This window comes from Ctenopharyngodon idella, chromosome 10 (assembly GCF_019924925.1).
Source record: "Ctenopharyngodon idella isolate HZGC_01 chromosome 10, HZGC01, whole genome shotgun sequence".
Taxonomy (NCBI): Eukaryota; Metazoa; Chordata; class Actinopteri; order Cypriniformes; family Xenocyprididae; genus Ctenopharyngodon; species Ctenopharyngodon idella.
The window spans coordinates 3,209,223-3,227,964 of NC_067229.1; the positions used below are offsets into that span (position 1 = coordinate 3,209,223).

The window sequence follows — 18,742 nt, forward strand, 5'->3', positions numbered from 1 at the left end:
CACCCAGAATATTTTGTTGTATGAATACCTGAACATGCAATATATCAAAAGAAAGAACAGAGACTCTGCTTAAAAAAAAAAAAAGTGCCTAAAAGGGACTTTGGAATAAATGTTAGGATTAGGACTTGTTCTCTTATGCAAAGAGTTAATATATGAAAATATGTGATGTGTATATCACATCTGATACAGTAGTTATAGACAGTAGTTACAGACTTTGAAAGTGAAGTTCCTAGATTGAAACATGAACAAAATGCACAAACTTCAATGCAGATCATATCAGTCAGGCATCAGGTGACAAGAGACATAACACTCTACAACAAGAAGCTGAAGTAACAGCATTGTGCAGAACATGTTATATTTGGGACTGTTAAAAGGCAGAAACAAAACTGTTTTCATAATTAAAAGAAACATTTTTAGGAAAAAAGTATTGTATTATATGGTCGGACCAGCTAGATCATTCAAAGGTGAATTAGAAGGAAAGTTTGCACATTTTCACACTAAAGATCTGCTCGACAGCACTTCCTGATTTCGCCGAGTTCCTTGAACTGCTCTTGAATTTTCAAAAAAATCAGGAGTAAAAATTATACACTTGGAAAACTATTAGTTATTTTGCTAGCAGCAAAATATGTGTGCTGTCTGGCATGCAAAAACAATACTGTACATGTTTGACTATTTAAACCAACTCTGTTAAGATTGCATTCACATAGAAACTCCAAACGTATAAAATTAGGAGTATTAACACCTTTGACCACCAGTTGAGTACTTTGATAAAGTCTCAAATCCGGAACAAAACAGAGGTTCGTTTCTCTATCAGAGATCTGAAGATCGGCGAGTTTGAGAAAGATCTGGCCCTTCTTGAGCTCTTCAGATAAAACTTCAGCTCTGTTCTTGTGCGCTGGGTCTTGATCCTTTACAGAAACTTCTCCTTGGCTAATATCATATACATTCCTGGTGTCGTTGTGTCTCCAGTGGACTGTCAGTTCTTCAAGTGCAATGCTTCTGTAGCTGCACGGCAAAACGACAGAGCCTCCATGTTCTTCAACGACTGAGTCCATACCTTAACAGTAAAGCTCAGTAAACAGATTTTGAAGTTAGAAATGCCCAACAGACAGCGTGTTTTCAATACCGTAAACTGAAAGAGGTTAAAATATAAGTGAAATAAACTTAATTTGCGCCACCTATTAATAGACCCTTTTCACAAACTGTGATGACGCATTTTAACGGTCATCAATATTGTAAATCTTGCAAATTTTTTTGTATTTTCTTTTTAAAAAAAACGTATGTACATTTATAACACTATAATTAGTTTATTATTATATTACATTTGCATAAAATTACAAAAAAAAAAAAACTAGTTTACGCTGCTGTGAAGGTGTTTCTAATACAGCAGCTGTGGGACTGATGGTAAAAATGACATCTTTCTTCGGACTGCCATTATCAATCGCTTTCTATTTTTTCCCTCTTTTTGAAAGTTGTGCAAACACTATTGTGGAGTTTTTCTTTTGCTATTTGCACAAATGGAAACAAATATACATTATATATATATATATATAATTAAATGAAATGAATTTTTATATATATTTAATGTAGGCCTAGTCTCTCATTCAGTGTTATAAAAGTTGAAAATGTGAAAAGGGTCCATTTTATTTTCTTACAGTACATCAGAACCTCAAATTAATAAACATAATATTCTCAATTCAATATAGCTTTTATATAAATAATGTTTATTTAAAAATAGGCGCTATTCATTTGCAATGAAAAATATGCCAGCCAATAAGCAAAATCATGGAGAATCCCATCTTTTGTTACAGAAGTCCATTGTGGTTTATCTCAATTTGGGAATTGAAATGATGATGGAATTGATGTGGATTATATTCCAGTGTTTATACTGTATGCTCCTCTTCTGTTATCAAGGGCGGGTTTGACTCCTCTGGAGTGTCCCTTGTCTTGTCATTGGAACCTGTAGGAAAACACAGACGTATAGAAGGTGGTAAAAACAGGAAAAAATTAAATGAAATTGCACTGTAGCCTCCTGACTACAACAGGCTAACTGTTGTGATGCACTGAGGAATATTATGGCGTGATTTGTGCTATTCACAATGAACGGACACTGACAAAGCAGCCAACCAAAGCTTGGCCAGGTTATAAAACAAGTATTACTTTGAAGGACTCAAGTTACTCACATAGGAAACAACACTGAACGTCTTTGAGATATTCTGTCCCTCGCTGGTGATGTGTAGTTTATAATGTCCATAATGTTTAGGTGTGATTTTTGTGATGGTGAGAGATCCAGTTTTGTGGTCCAGTTTCAAACAGTCTTTGAATATTTCTTCATTATATAAGTATTCCTCATTGTTTGTTTTATACCACTTAGCTATGACAACAAATTCAGCACAATGGCGTTTTTCTGAATCAGCAAACTTCCAGCGTATCAGCTCATTCTCCTGTATTTCGGTGACATCAGTGTATAGCGTGAGAGATTCTCCCTCAATCACGAACAATGACTTAATTTCATCTTTCTCAATGAACACACCTGAAGAACAAACAGGAGCCTCTGTCATGTAGCTGTGATCACTTGTACAACAAACAAGATATGCGGTCACATTAGCGAAATTTCAGAGTGGAAAATTCATTCAAACCAAGCAACTTTTTGTCCGTCAACACGGCTAATTTGCGTGATCAACTGAACTAGATGCAAAATTTGCGAGTGGAAATATTTGATATTTCTATCATTGACGCTAAATTCAATATATCCTGCTGGTTATAGTTTGAACTTTGCAGTTTTAAGATATAGGTCAATTACTTATTATAGGCCAAAAATCACCAGAGAAAGTAATTTTACTATCGTTTGGCTGATCAACATCCCCAGTGTCTCCTTGAATTTTTTTTATGTTAACAATAATCACATGACATAAAGAGTTAGTTCACACAAAAATGAAAATTCTGTCATCATTTACTCACCCTCAAGTTGTTCCAAACTTGTATTGAGTTTCTTTCTTCTGTTGAACGCAAAAGAAGATATTCTGAAGAATGTTGGTGATCAGACAGCATTATATTACACAATCTGCATTATATTAATAAATATCCTGACGTATCCAAGCTTTATAATGGCAGTGAACACACTGGACCAATGAGTATGAATTTCAAGAAAGTGCATCCATCCACATCCATCCATCATAAACATACTCCACACGGCTCTGGGGGGTTAATAAAGGCCTTCTAAAAGAAAAATATCCATATTTAACAAGTTATAAAGTAAAATATCTAACCGGCTTCCGTATTCAACTTACGGAAACTTCAGTTTGCTTCAGTTAAGGGAAAAGTGTAGGACGTAGCGTAAGCATTTTGAACTGCAATAGTTTTGCCCTTTCTTCGTAAGTTGAATACGGAAGGCGGTCTGGCGGAAGCTAGATATTTTACTTCATAACTTGTTAAATATGGATTTTTTTTTTACACAAACACATCGCTTCACTTCAAAAGGACTTTATTAACCTCCCGGAGCCGTGTGGAGTACGTTGATGATGGATGGATGTGGATGGAGACACTTTCTTCAGCTTCATACTCGTTGGTCCTGTTCACTGCCATTATAAAGCTCGGATGCGTCAGGATATTTATTAATATATCTCCGATTGTGTTCATCAGAAAGAAGAAAGTCATACACACCTATGATGGCTTGAGGGTGAGTAAATCTTGGGCTAATTTTCACTGGAAAGTGAACTAATACTTTAAGCCTTTAAATATGTGAAACTGGAGGCAAAATATCTTCTTTTGTGTTCAGCAGAAGAAAGAAACTCATTCAGGTTTGGAACAACTTGAGGGTGAGTTCATTTTTGGATGAACTAAGCCTTTAATTCAATGAAGACTTTTGTCATCTATAAACTTTGTCTCTCTTAATATAGTTTCTTTAAGATGTTTAGTGCCTCAGTGGACAGAATAAAGCCACATCTTAAACTCAAGAGTCAGTACACATATTAAATTGTATCTCACCATTGGTCAGCTGAATATGTTCTTCATCAGGTTGATCTGTATAAAAATAATCACTTAATTTAAAGAATGAAGTCAAAGTAAATTCAAACTCTCTTACAAAACTATATTCTGCACAATAAAGCTTGTATGTTTCTTTTGTGAAATCAGCTCTAGGTAACACATACCCACTTGATCTGCTTGTTTCGACATCTTGTGCTGATGGTAATAGTAAAAACCACACAATCCTGCAGCCACAGCCAGAGCACAAACACAAACCAGCGCTATTACACCTGCAGAAAAACCTGGTGCTATAATCGAAGGAGAGATATTAGTATTGCAACTGAATCAGTGATATTGCACAATATCATTAATAAAGCCCTATCAGAGAGACTGAGACTAGAGGTACCTGAACATGTGTGACAGAGGTGAGTGATGTCCAGATGTTGAGTCTGGTTGCTGATGGGATTGTTCAGCACACAGCTGTAGGTGTTTTTATCCTGATATTCCACCTCCAGAGGTAGAGAGAGACTGATGCTGAGATCAGACACACTGATGCTGGACAATAAACTGTTTCCTTTGTACCAGGAGAGAGTCACATGACCCACATTCACAGCTGAACACACCAATGAACAATTCTGCTTTGATGATCTTTCTGATAACGAACAGTCTCTGATAATGTCAGGAACGGGCAGAGGAGCTGGAAAACATGAGAGAATAACGTGTTTCACTCTACAATGGATTGACGCTGCAATTCAATGAAATCAAACCTAATGCATCCAGAGAATGACTCACCAGAAACAATAATACTGAATTTCTTCGGTGGTGCCTCAGTTCCACCAAAGGTCTGTAGTTCATAAACGCCGCTGTGTTCAGTTCTGGTGTTTGTGATGGTCAGAGATCCAGTCTTGTCCAGATGTAGTCTGTCTCTGAATCTCCCATCAAGAACATCATCATATAACGAGACCTTATTGACCAGTCTATTGATTTGAGCTATACGAGTGCTGTCAGGTCCAAATGTCCACAGTATCAGATCAGCTTTCTGTATTTCAGTAACATCACTGTATAAAGTGACAGAATCTCCCTCTATCACTGACTGTATTTCACCTGTAACACCAAACACACCTGAAGAACAGAGGCAGTTTCTCAGACAGAGAACTCAGTTTCATGTTTTACAGAAGAAATAAAGTAGAATCGATTGGAACATCATGAGTGTGAGAAAATGATAAAAGAATATAATTTTTTTGGTGAACTATTCCTCCTTTCATCCTTCAGTCATTTTGAGTGTTCATCAGAGTAGTCCGACAGCCCAGGACTTTTGTCACACTTAAACCACGAACACACAAAAATTTGACTGGATTCAAATGGTTTTGTGGTTGAAATTTAAAAATAGTAACAAATCCTTCCCTTGCAGGTCAATAGGAATGAACAGAATGCAAAAAAAAACTAAAAGTGCTCAAAATTCAAACTAAAAATGCTAAAACTTTACCAAAAAAATATTTTATAATGTCTACATGTGTCTCTGAATGCATACTGAAGAGACACTGACTTTAGGACCCAGAGGAACAGCTCGTTTGCTCCATCTAGTGGTAAGAGTCATGAAATATCATGTTATTATTTTATATTTTTCATGTTATATGTTTTTTTCCACAAGAGGTCGGCAAAGACACCCAATGTAAGATATATTGAGCTTAAAGGAACACTCCACTTTTTTTGAAAATAGGCTCATTTTCCAACTCCCCCAGAGTTAAACAGTTGAGTTTTACCGTTTTCGAATCCATTCAGCCGATCTCCGGGTCTGGCGGTACCACTTTTAGCATAGCTTAGCATAGTTCATTGAATCTGATTAGACCGTTAGCATCTCGCTCAAAAATGACCAAAGAGTTTCAATATTTTTCTTATTTAAAACTTGACTCTTCTGTAGTTACATCGTGTACTAAAACCGGCGGAAAATGAAAAGCTGCGATTTTCTAGGCCGATATGGCTAGGAACTATACTCTCATTCCGGCGTAATAATCAAGGAACTTTGCTGCCATACCATGGCTGCAGCAGGCGCAATGATATTACGCAGCGCCTGTGACCCCCTGCTTGCACAGGGAGCGTGCCTTGCAACCATGGAGACATTTGTGAGAGAAGCTGCGTAATATCATTCAATGAACTATGCTAAGCTATGCTAAAAGTGGTACTGCCAGACCCGGAGATCGGCTGAATGGATTCGAAAACGGTAAAACTCAACTGTTTAACTCTAGGGGAGTTGGAAAATGAGCCTATTTTCAAAAAAAGTGGAGTGTTCCTTTAATTAAAAGGGCTATGCATGAAATTGTTTATTTTGAATTTAAGTGAAGAATGTAAAGGATGTGCTTAAATTATTATTTATTGATAAAATTAATTTAAAGGTAAATAAATAAAATAACAAATCTCCAAAAAATTGCATTAAAAATATAAAAAAAATAAGCTTTCTGGACAAAAAAAAAAAAAAAAAAATAATAATAATAATATGTTGATGCAATAGTAGTGAATAAGACATCAGCACAGAAAACTTTTGAGTCATGTTGGTTTCATACATTAAAAAAAAAAAAACGTGCACCTGTAATACAAAATTTTCTTTTACACCACCAAGACACATTTTTACTTACCCCAAAATATCTACATGAATATTAATATTTAGTTCAAGTTTGCACAGTGAAACTAAATACGAACCATTTATATCTACTCACCGTTCACGAGTAACCCGGCGAAAATGAAAACAAACAGCATAGCCTATTTCTGTGCGTGTGGGTAAAAAAACAAGTGAAAATTTGTCTATTGCAGTTATTAAAGTTTTCCGTCGAGTCTCAGTTTGTTTGATGTGATAGAGCCTTTTCTAAACGAGCTGACAGCGACGATTAACGTCATTATTCCAGTTTTTAAGTGAGGATATTATATTTAACCGACTTCAGATCGATAGATTTATAGTTTACACGAGTGAAAAAATAATTTGTGACCGTTCTTAAGCATTGAACTTCTGGCAAAACATAGGCGTACTATTAAATCCGCGTTTCGTAAAAATGAGGAAGCAAGTCCATTGGGATTTCTAAATGGATCAGATTGGATTCCCCACACCGGAAGTAGCTGACAACAGTGTGTTTGAATGGGTGTGTTAGAAAGGGTAAGCGCCACCAATAAGTCAAAGTTCAAAGTCAAACTAATGTTTTTTATAATGTCGGCAAATGCAGGTTAATAATTATTACGGAAAATAATTAAATACAGTGAAATTCTGCTAATTGTAAGTAGGCCTACTCTGCATAAAGTGAACATTTATATTAGCATGAGTAATTCTACTGCCAATTAAATCAGTATGAAAATTAAATATATATATTATACTTACCAACTAAGAAAGTTAATGAGACATCACTTGACACGTATCATTACTTAAAAGCTTTTTATTAATATTAAAATGTTATAAAAAAAATAATAAATCCGTGTTTTGTTTTTAATGAGGCTTAAAATGCAGCCTCTCTTTCACATTCTAAAACCGTAATCAAACCCATATTCCCAACATATACTGAATGTCCACTAGAGGACAGAAAACATTATAATTGGAAGACCAGATCTCTACCATAGTAGGAAAGAAAATACTATGGTAGTCAATGGGGGGCGAGATCTGCTTGGTTACAAACATTCTTTCAAATATCTTCCTTTGTGTTCAGCATAACAAATAAGCTTATACAGGTTTGGAACAATGTTAGGGTGAGTAAATGATGACAAATTTTTCATTTTTGGGTGAACTGTCCCTTTAACACTGTTCAAAACAGTAACTGTCAACATACAATGTAACAAATATAAAATATACATAACATTAATATCTGCACAACAGACAAGATGACGGTTAATGGTAATACATTTCATCAACATTAAAATAACCAAAAAACAAATGTTAGTGTAAAGTTAAAACAAACCCTTTCCCGTTATACCTTTCACAGGTATGAAGCATTCATTTCAAACACATTTTCCAGGGTGATTGATTTAAAGGCTCGTAAAAGCACACAGGGATAATGTCACTATAGACACGTGCTTTCAGAGATCTGTCCGTTCTTCAACAGAGATTTTGTCTCCTCTGATGCATCTTCTTTGCTTTCTGAAGAATCTGTAAAAAAAAAAAAAAAAAACGTGTTGATGTTACATCTACATCTGTGTGGAAGTGACCGTTACTCAAATATATGCCTAAAATATACAAATACAGAACAAAAACAGTGCAAAAGAGACAAAAAGGACTTTTATTTATCACTGCATCTTTTAAATGTTTAGCTCATATTTGGCAAATGATTCTAATATTCTTTTTTTCTGAAATATGACCTTTTCACTTGCTATTAAATAGTGATATGATTAATGAAGCTTTAAGAAAATTGTCATCTCCTGCACTAGATGATAATGCGATAATGCAATATGGGAACTGTATGCCAAATTTAGCCAATAAATCCAGTAAAATGTATTAACTGTTCTATCTTTATTACACTGACAGATTTGAGCTACTCACCTTGGACAAGAAATGTCTTGGAGATCATATTTTGTCCATTCCTGGTGATATTTAGTTTGTAAACTCCAAAGTCTGTAGGCCTGATGTCACTGATTGTGAGATATCCAGTGTTTTGATCCAGGTTTACTCTATCCAGTTGTAGTCTGTCTCTAAAACTTTCATCATGATCGAAACAACCGCTATTGTTCAGTTCATTCAGTCTGGCAATGACAACAAACGGATTTGTGTCATCTGCACCTGATTTTCCAAACCTCCAGTGTAGCACATCAAAACTTTGTATTTCGGTGACGCCGGTGTTTAGAGTGATGGACTTTCCCACCATCACTGACACTGTCTTCAGTTCGACCTTCTCACCATCAGCTGAACAAACAGGAATGGAGATAGAGATTAGACAGTGTACTGTTGTTTGATGACAGAATAGACACAGTAACAATATCTTACCATTATTCAGCTCAATGTCTTGCCCAGGACTTTGACCTGTTTAAACAAAAGGTAAGAAAAAAATGTTTATATATATTTTTGCTCACCAGCTTCTGTGGCTTGTGGTTTTCCATAGTTACCAGCCACTCAGCATTTTCACTAGCCATAATTTTGACATCGATACCATGTGGAAAAACTGCCATACGGATATTTTTAATATTATCTCATAATTTGCTGTCACTTTAAGACCTGATGCACGGATCCATTATACTGTTGCACATGCGTTTTCTTTCTCAAAAGTTTACGTTCACTTCACTTAAAACATAACTGACTGTGTTGACGTGAATACTCACCAAGACCGGCATTTTGACATTATTTTGTGTGTATTTGACTGTTTAAAGTAAAAAAAAAAAAAGAGCTCAATTTAGCACTGAGAGGCGGCTTTATGTGACGCACTTTGGGCGTGAGCACAAAATCTGTGGGAATAAGTAAAATTGTGCGCAAACCCACGCCGAAATTCAAGCCCTGTAACAGCAACAATATTCATCTGGAGCAAATGAAACGAGTGAGTGAGGGGAGGAGGGTTTGTGTGTCGACTCACTGTCGGAGAGATGAGAGAGAGGGAGAGAGCAGCTGGTATTGTGCATCTATTCTGGAGAAAATGAGTACTGGAAGCATTTCAGATATTTCAGCAACTCTCTAACTAGTTTTAGCAAGTTATTAAATATGCTGATATTAATGTATTTGTTCTTGGCGGACTAGATCTGCTATGCTGCTGTTGTTACAGAGCAAGTATGGACTTGCTACTGCTAATAGATACACAGACACGCTGCTGTAAGAATGTAAGATATATTCCAATAGATATCTTGATAGCAGATCTAGGCAGATGGAGCTGGGGAAGGTGGAGGATTTCAGAGGAACTCTGATAGGGTGCTGCAGGGGTGCTTCTCAATACTCAAATTGATGCTTTCTCATTTCCTCGCTCCTACGTCCCCCAGCCCATGACCCGGAAACCGATCAAACTCAGCCATCGTGAAGGACATCTCAATTCTCTAACTGCACCACGAGGAATGAGGAGCGAGGAAGCTTCCTGTGGAGTCATGAGCGAGGATACACAGGTGTATCTTTTCCTCACATCCTAAGGGGGTTAGAGCTAAGATGCAAGGAAAGGAAATGAGGATGCACAAATAAGAAATGAGAAGCACCCCAGGACATCATTTTGAACTAATCTTTAAGATGACTCGGGAACAACAAGTTGTTCAGAGAGTGTTTAACTTTGAGTTTACTACACACGTGCATAATCCTATAGGTTCTGTACAGGAAATGATTAGTTCACGTCGAGTCTTCGGGTTCGTGTCTGAGTCATTCGTTCATCCCGTGACAGCCCCGGTACCGACTGCAGAGCTTTAGCCTATGGGACTGTCATGGGATGAATGAACGACTCAAACCCGAAGACTCGAGAGATGAACTAATCAATTCTGTATCTGGTACAGACAGACTGCATAGCTCAGCTATGGGGATGTGACGTGGCAAAAGAATGAGTGACTCAAATCGGGAGGTGAGGTAAACTAACAGCATAGCTTGAAGACACAGCTAAGCAATGAATTAATTGTTTTTGTTACTTAGACTTGGTGGCATATTTTTTTCCTATTCTATTTATTTATATTTTTTTCTTATTCTAAATGTGATCAACGTTGCGTAAGTAGATGTGTTGTGGAATTTGGCCATTAACATGTAACATTTTAATTACATTATGCTGAAATGACTTGAAAAAAGATTTGTTCATTCTGATGAACGGGATTTAAAGATCTGAGGTAGTAAATGATCCAAACTTCCCACTACTATACCCTAGAGCAGTGGTTCCCAACCACGTTCCTGGAATATTACTGATATTTTGCATGTCTCCTTTGTCTGACACACCCATTTCAGGTCTTGGAGTCTCTGCTAATGAGCTGATGATCTGAATCAGGTGTGTTTGGTCAAGGAGACATGGAAAACATGCAGTGTTGGGGGGCCCGAGGAATGTGGTTGGGAACCCCTGCCCTAGAGCAGTGGTTCTCAAACATGTCCTGAAGTACCAGCAGCCCTGCACGTTTTGTATGTGTCCCTCATCTATCACACCTGATTCAGCTCATGAGCTCTTTAGTAGAGACTGGGTGTGTCAGATATAGAGAGACATACAAAATGTGCAGGGCTGGAGCTCCTCTAGGACAGGTTTGAGAACCACTGCTCTAGATCAAACACTGAACCAGACTATTTAAAGACCCCCTGAAATCAAAATTTAAGTTTTTTTAGCTTTTAGTATGCACATGTTAGCCTTAAGGTTATGAAGCTGGTGTGTTCCAAAACAATGACAAAATTCGCATTTAGGAGATATAAGTGTTCAAAACTTACAGTCTCTCACTTTCACTAAAACGGATCACGGATTTTCATGACATCATGCTTCTCATCAAATCTTCTGTCCAAACTAATGCTCTCTAGAATCTGAAATCCTGCCCCCTCCTACACTATAAACAAACGGTTTAAATTTGCGGCTAAAATCTGACATTTGTTCACACATTTACTAGTTTCTATATGGTGAATGGCACATAGTGCACTAGATAGAGGATAGGGAACAATTCAGACAGTGTAAATATAAGTCCATTTTTGCGTTAGTGTTATGTGAACCGCTGCAGCATGCGCACAGTCTGCTCCGGTTCAGAGACACAAGAGCACAGAGCGAATCATACGTGTGAGTCGGCACAGACCACAAAACGTTCTGACACATTTGAATTCCACAAACAATACTATATTTTAAAGCAATATGGAGGAGAAACAGTTACACCGTGTCCTAACCAGACGCAATGCGATAAGATTCAAGCGACAAGCAATTTGACTGTCCACACTAGACGCGACACGAAAATGAGAAGCGATAAAATCAATCAATAACCACAGCCAATCAGAAGAGAGTGTGGGTGGGCTCTCTCGGCAAGAGCACAGCGACATAATGAAATGGGCAAGTACTTAGTAAAATTCATAAATATTACACAATTTAAACATTATTTAAAGTACATACGGAGTGACTGAACCAATCTTTGTCATAGAATACACTTGTTTGTTCGCATTGAGTTGACAGTTTGAACGTTCTTGTGCCCATTTATTTATTTTCAAGATCTGAGGTGAATTAGCCAGTGTTGTTTTCATTACAGCTAAAAAGCTGGGGACACAGAATGATATTCAAACTCACGTTAGACGCGTTTAACATTAAATAAAACACATAAACAGTACCTGATATTATCATTGCCATACTTTGTGTTGCTGTTCCATCCGCGACGTCGCGGAGAAATAGAATCCGTTTCTAAAATAGAATATTCGCGTCGCAGTCGCGACTGGTTAGGACAAAAACTCTGATTAACGTGGAAAAGATACCTTTTATCGCTTGTCGCTTGTGAAGATCATACTTACCCATTTGATTTGTATTTCTGTATTTCCTGTGGATAGTAAACATCCCAACAGCAGCAATGACTAGGACAATTACTCCAACAAAGACACAGATCAGCACTATATGACTGAACGGCAAACCACTTTCTGTTTTGAACGTTGACCAGTCCACTGTAAAACAACCACGCAAAACTTGTGAGTATATCCAATAACTGAGATCTGAAATGGTGCAGATTTCAAAAATGTTGATGTTGTAATTATGGGAAACCTAAGAACTGGAAATATAGTTGATAAATATCAATAATGTAGAGCAGAACAAATCATCACTGTCATACCGGCACATGTGTGACAGAGTTCACTGATGTCCAGATGTTGAGTCTGGTTGCTGATGGGATTGTTCAGCACACAGCTGTAGGTGTTGTTATCCTGATATTCCACCTCCAGAGGTAGAGAGAGACTGATGCTGAGATCAGACACACTGATGCTGGACAATAAACTGTTTCCTTTGTACCAGGAGAGAGTCACATGACCCACATTCACAGCTGAACACAACAATAAACATGATGATGATGATGATGATGATGAACAGTCTCTGCTGATGACAGGAATAGGCAGACGAGCTGAAAAACATGAGAGAATAAACAGACAACAATCATTTACAGGTGAATCAACCATTATAAATATAAATAATTATCTAAATAGAGGCACCTTTATGAAATAGTTTGAAGAAATTTGACATATATAAAAGTACACTTTCTACTACTCAGACTACTGCAGAAAGGGGAAATCAGGGGAAGAGTCACTACTGTGAAATTTTACATTATTGGCAAACACGTTTTACTTCCATCATGTGACGCATTTTTGACTAAAACAAGATATTCAATGAGAAGAATAATGTAGCAATTGAATGAGTTATTGCAGTGAGACAGTGAAGCCAGGTATGCTGTCTCAAAAATGTGCTTATTTGATTCCTAACCTAAAGTACTAAACTGTTTATTAACTTTGGCTCACAATTTTGACTTTTTAACCTCATAATTATGACTTTTTAATGTCCTGAAACATGATATTTTTTTCTTATGTGGCAGAAATGGGCCATTCCATGGTTTTAAGTAGAAAGAGAGTCAGGGAACTTTCTTTGTTGTTTTACTGAATTTGATCCCCTTTTTATTTGTTATTTTGGTTTTGTTAATTTGTTATTTTACACTTCAATTTGTCATACTAATACATTTTGTTACACCTTACTTCTGTTACATGTAAAAATGTTGGAACCAAACTTATTTTTATGCCGGCACAATATTTTTGTCTATTGGGATAGTCTTTGTCAGATTGTGTAATTTTGACTCCTAAATTCTTGTCGTGTCGTGAACAATAAGCATGTCAGACTACGCGTTACTTCCAGGCCAATAATCATTTGCCATTTTTAACGATGTGCATGATGTCATTGAGAAGGCGGAACTAGCGACTGACTTCCAGAAACAAGAGCGTAAACAAACAATGACGTTTGAAGTGGCGTTTGAAAAAATCCATATTTAACACATTATGAAGTAAAATATCTAGCTTCCGCCAGACCACCTTCCGTATTCAAGTTAGGAAAAAAACGGAACTGGCGTCGCGTCAGTTTAGCTTTTTCCGCAAGTCGAATAGAAAAGGCATAGGATGTAGCGTAAGCTTTTTGAACTGCAAGAGTTTTACACTTTCTTCATGAGTTGAATACGGAAGGCGATCTGGCGGAAGCTAGATATTTTACTTTATAACTTGTTACATATGGATATTTTTTTACACAAACGCATCGCTTCGCTTCAGAAGGCCTTTATTAACCCCCCGGAGCTGTGTGGAGTAAGTTTATGATTGATGGAGACACTTTCTAGAGCTTCATACTCGTTCACTGCCATTATAAAGCTCGGATGCATCAGGATATTTATTAAAATATCTCAGATTGTGTTCATCAGAATGAAGAAAGTCATATACATCTAGGATGGCTTGAGGGTGAGTAAAGCTTGGGGAAATTTTAATTTGAAAGTCAACTAATCCTTTAACATCGTCTACTCAAATGCCAAACATTTAAACTATCTCTGTCTCTTTGGGTTGCTTGCCTTAAATTACATATACCAGGCTGTGACTCGGGTCTCATTTTACCCTTTACAATAGAAACCAGATACTGCAGGTTCAGCTTGCATGTAGGATAATTGAATGATGGGCTCGGTAGAAAAGTTACCAAGGTAACTTAAATTTCTCAGTAGACAGTTTTGTTGCTGACTGATATACTGATAGTATGTCTAGTATGGAACAATACTTCAATGCAATGAAGTCAAACTGAATGCAAACTATATTTTAACTACTCACCAGAAACAATAATACTGAATTTTTTGGGTGGGACCTCTTTTCCGCCAAAGATCTGTAGTTTATAAAGTCCAGAGTCTGTGTTTGTGGTGTTTGTGATGGTCAGAGATCCGGTCTGATCATCCAGCTTCAGTCTGTCTCTGAATCTCCCATCAAGAGCATCATTGTATAATGAGACCTTATTGATCATTTTGTTGATTTGAGCTATACGGGTGCTGTCAGGTCCAAATGTCCACAGTATCAGATCATCTTTCTGTGTTTCAGTAAGACCAGCATGTAGAGTGACTGAATCTCCCTCCGTCACTGATAATGTCTTCACTGCATCTTCAGCACCAGACACACCTGAAGAACAGACAAACAGTTTCTCAAATGGAGATAATTTCTGTCTAAACAACTTCAAACGGTTAGTAGTTTAATCATCATTTGGGTCTTTTTCTGGAGCTTGCTGCCTTCATCTCCATTTGCTCTTATTCTATGAAAAAGAACGAGATGGTTGTTCTGCTGACATTTCCTTCCCAGCTAACAGAATTTTGTTATAAGAACATTCTCTAAATATTCAGTGTTGGTTCTGGGAACGTAAAAAACGTTTTCTTGACGTTAGAGGAACGTTTTTTATAAAGTATAATGTTCCTCAAACGTTCTTTCAACTTAATTTTGATTTAAAATTCAACATTGTAGGAACGTTGATTTGTAACATTCCAAGAACATAAAAATGTCCAGTTTCCTTAATGTTAGTAGAATGTTATTTAAAGGTTAGTATGATGTTCCTGAAACACTCTTTCAATCATTCAAACACCTGCTGTGAACAAGCACTGAAAGAAAGAGAAATAAGAACACAAACTACAACTTTCTTCAGCCACAGCCTTAGATGAACTGAAGATAAAAGACATTAAATCTCTGAAGATCTGATTAAACAACTCCACATACAGCATTACCAGCTTCACTTATTACTAACCAGACTGACTTTATTTCTGTCACACGTCTACAGAAGCTCTTATTGAGAATTAACAGAGGTTTAGATGTGGAAGTCTTATTGAAAATGTTTCGTTTGAGGTCACCATCATGGAGATCAGCGTTTGCTTTAGTTGGGCTCTTGACCCTTGGATTTTGTTGCGTTGCTTCTTTATCGGCAATTGCAGGTGTTTTCAGAAAACATTTCTAAACCTCTGTTAAAATGTTATTGCTCTTTCTTTCAGTGTTTGCTCACAGCAGGTGTTTGAATGATTGAAAGAATGTTTCAGGAACATCATTCTAACCTTTAAATAACATTCTACTAACATTAAGGAAACTGGACATTTTTATGTTCTTGGAATGTTACAAATCAACGTTCCTACAATGTTGAATTTTAAATCAAAATTAAGTTGAAAGAATGTTTGAGGAACATCATACCTTATAAAAACGTTCCTCTAACATCAAGAAAACTGGACATTTTTTACGTTCCCAGAACCAACACTGAATATTTGGAGAACGTTCTTATAGCAAAATTCTGTTCCACAGAATATATCATATGGGTTTGGAAAGACATGAGAATATCATGACAAAATTTTCAGTCATTTTGTGAACTATTCCTTTAAGTTTTATTTCTCCAATCATTCTTTAGCTTGTTGTTCTTTACATTTTTTCTGTATACATGCAAATAATAATAAAGGTTTAAAGAAACGATAATAGCCTAATGGTTATGCCAACATCAGCATTTTACAGTTTTTTTAATTGCTTTGGTGCAATTTTCACAAGCAATTGGTAAATTTTCAAAACTCTTAGAACTAATATCACAACATATCATCAAAAGTGCACTTTTTTTTTTAAACATTTCAGCATATTTTCAATTGTGTTAGTACAATACACAAAATCACAAAGTATCCTTTTCACAACACAAAATAAGTGTTTCATCTATACAAATGTTTCATTCACAGTAACTGCCTTTTATAATGCTATTACTATCAAACTTTTCATTTTCATCTCTTTTCGTTCAGTTTAATACATTTGTCTATTATTTAATCCAACTGAACTTAATGGTTAATCAATGAATCATTTGGTACACCTATAGATTTCTATAGGTATTGATTCTATTGGCATAGTTTCTAAAGAACCTATTTGCAATTCATAACCAAATGTAATGAATTCTTTTTACATTATAAGCAATTTATCTTAGATAACCACATTTTTCAAAGTGTGTGTGGTCCTGGTAAACACCAGGAAACGTAAGCACCAACTAAACGTTGTGAACCAAATGTCCCAACAAGGATGGCAATACCAGTCATTTTAGACCTTGTTTGGACATTTTTTTTGGTCCCATGAGAAAAACACCTTATAAATCACATGAAATGATAATTTTATAAAAAAGTAAAAATGCAGAAAGTTTTCTGTGATGGGTAGGTTTAGGGGTAGGGGATAGAATATACAGTTTATACAGTATAAAATTATCATGTCTATGGAAAATCCCCATAAACATGGAAAACCAACATCTGTGTGTGTGAGAGAGAGAGAGAGAGAGAGAGAGAGAGAGATACAGATACAGAGGGATTTGAAATGTATGAACACAGACTGTATAAAATCATCATTTCACATTATAGTATGCCATGTGACACTGTAAACAGAGGCATTACCATGGTAGAGACTGCCACATTACTGTAACTCACCCTTCATCTGTAAAGATCAACTACAGTATAGATTCAGTCATATAGTATAGTGAGAACATTTTCTGTATTGACAGCAAACTCTGTTCTACACAAAACCTCATGACCCTGTCATATTTTACACCTTTTGATAACACACTAAATACTATTACAAGCATTATGGATTTTATGCCAGTTATGTAGGCTAATTTAGGTAATGTAAGAGTATTTTCTAATTGTAGCATCTGTAGCATGTATAACTGTAATTATTTCAGCATCAAGGGTGATTTGAAACATGTATCTTGCATTGTTTGCTATTGAATGAACTGTTAAAAGTACTAAACTGAAAGAAGAAAATGCTGTTGTGTTTCAGTGATTAAACCAAATGTTCTCATGACATATCACAATGATCTTGTGTTTTAAAACAGTGATTATGTAGAATGAAAATCTGTACTAGAATGAAACATGAATGACTGTGTTAGAAGTGTGATCAGTTTGAAGTTTTGTATTAAGAGTTTTGAAAATATACACCTTACTTGTGAAAATAGTACCAAAGCAAATAAAAAAACTGTAATGAGACTTGTTGCCTGGGGACAATTAAACCACCTAGACATTTTTTATGTAGGCCTAGTTAAATTAAGTAAAGTAGCCTATGTATCTCTCAATATTCAAAGCATTTTCAAAATATATCGTTTAATTGGATATTTATATACGCTTGAACCCAAGCAAAAAACGATCCTTAGCAGAATGAAAGCGAAAGTCTCAGAGGATTTTAAGTTCTGTACTCACCTTTGAAGAGTAAAAAGCAGAAAGATAAAACACAGATCATTATGCTGATGTAGATCAAGATGAAATGTCATCTATAATAAAGATGTAGTGCAGTAGGTCATCGGTTCAGTTGTGTTCTCGGAGTGTTTATCTTCAGTAGCGCTCCGTTTCTTAAACGCGCCGCACGAACTGACAGCGACGATTGACATTATTTTCTATCGAATATAAGCTAGCTATATCTAACAACAACTTATATTCTTAATCATTGCTGGTAAACCTGTAAATCTGCGTTTCGAGGAAAAGTAGGGAAGCAGGGTTAAATGTCAGGAAGTTCCTCAGGTAGGAAGGAAGGATTGTCGGCTCACATGACCACCAGTGGCGATGTTTTGAAATGACGCAGTACTTCGCCACTTTAACCTTTCTTAGTTTATGCCACTTCTCTCTCGTCCGTGTTAATGCGTGTAATCACGTGAACTTAAACTACCAGTTTTAATTACACTGTTTCAAGTGTTGCTCTGTCAACGGAACTGGTGAGCAAAAAGTACAAACTGATAAACACAATGCAGGATGTCCATTTATGCAACTGAGGAGAATGGTTCTCAATAATGTTCTTATTAAAAAATTCTGTCATTTTGTTATTGTCAGTTATATTAAAAACAAACCATTATATATATAAAAATCTATATGATAAAAATCTGTG

At 36.2% G+C, this 18,742-nt stretch overlaps 1 protein-coding gene across 8 annotated transcripts in view; it reads right to left on the reverse strand.

Moving 5' to 3' along the window:
* Nucleotides 1-18,624, reverse strand: part of LOC127520458 (SLAM family member 5-like) — a 162,261-nt gene extending 143,637 nt beyond the window's left edge. The window contains exons 1-8 of one of the 8 annotated variants that reach the window (XM_051908565.1): nt 18,064-18,624; nt 14,663-15,001; nt 12,758-12,939; nt 4,373-4,475; nt 4,152-4,274; nt 3,988-4,023; nt 2,184-2,533; nt 326-1,960 (exon numbers count right to left, since the gene is read on the reverse strand). In XM_051908565.1, the coding sequence (XP_051764525.1) occupies nt 1,910-1,960; nt 2,184-2,533; nt 3,988-4,023; nt 4,152-4,274; nt 4,373-4,475; nt 12,758-12,939; nt 14,663-15,001; nt 18,064-18,103 (1,224 nt within the window). In that variant the 5' untranslated portion in view covers nt 18,104-18,624 and the 3' untranslated portion in view covers nt 326-1,909. Of the gene's footprint in view, nt 1-325; nt 1,961-2,183; nt 2,534-3,987; nt 4,024-4,151; nt 4,275-4,372; nt 4,664-4,758; nt 5,089-6,680; nt 8,090-8,479; nt 8,840-8,920; nt 8,957-12,343; nt 12,539-12,654; nt 12,940-14,662; nt 15,002-18,063 lie in introns of those variants that run through there. The other 7 variants (XM_051908557.1, XM_051908558.1, XM_051908562.1 and 4 more) reach the window with 7 other exon arrangements.
* Between the last annotated feature and the right edge of the window lie 118 nt (nt 18,625-18,742).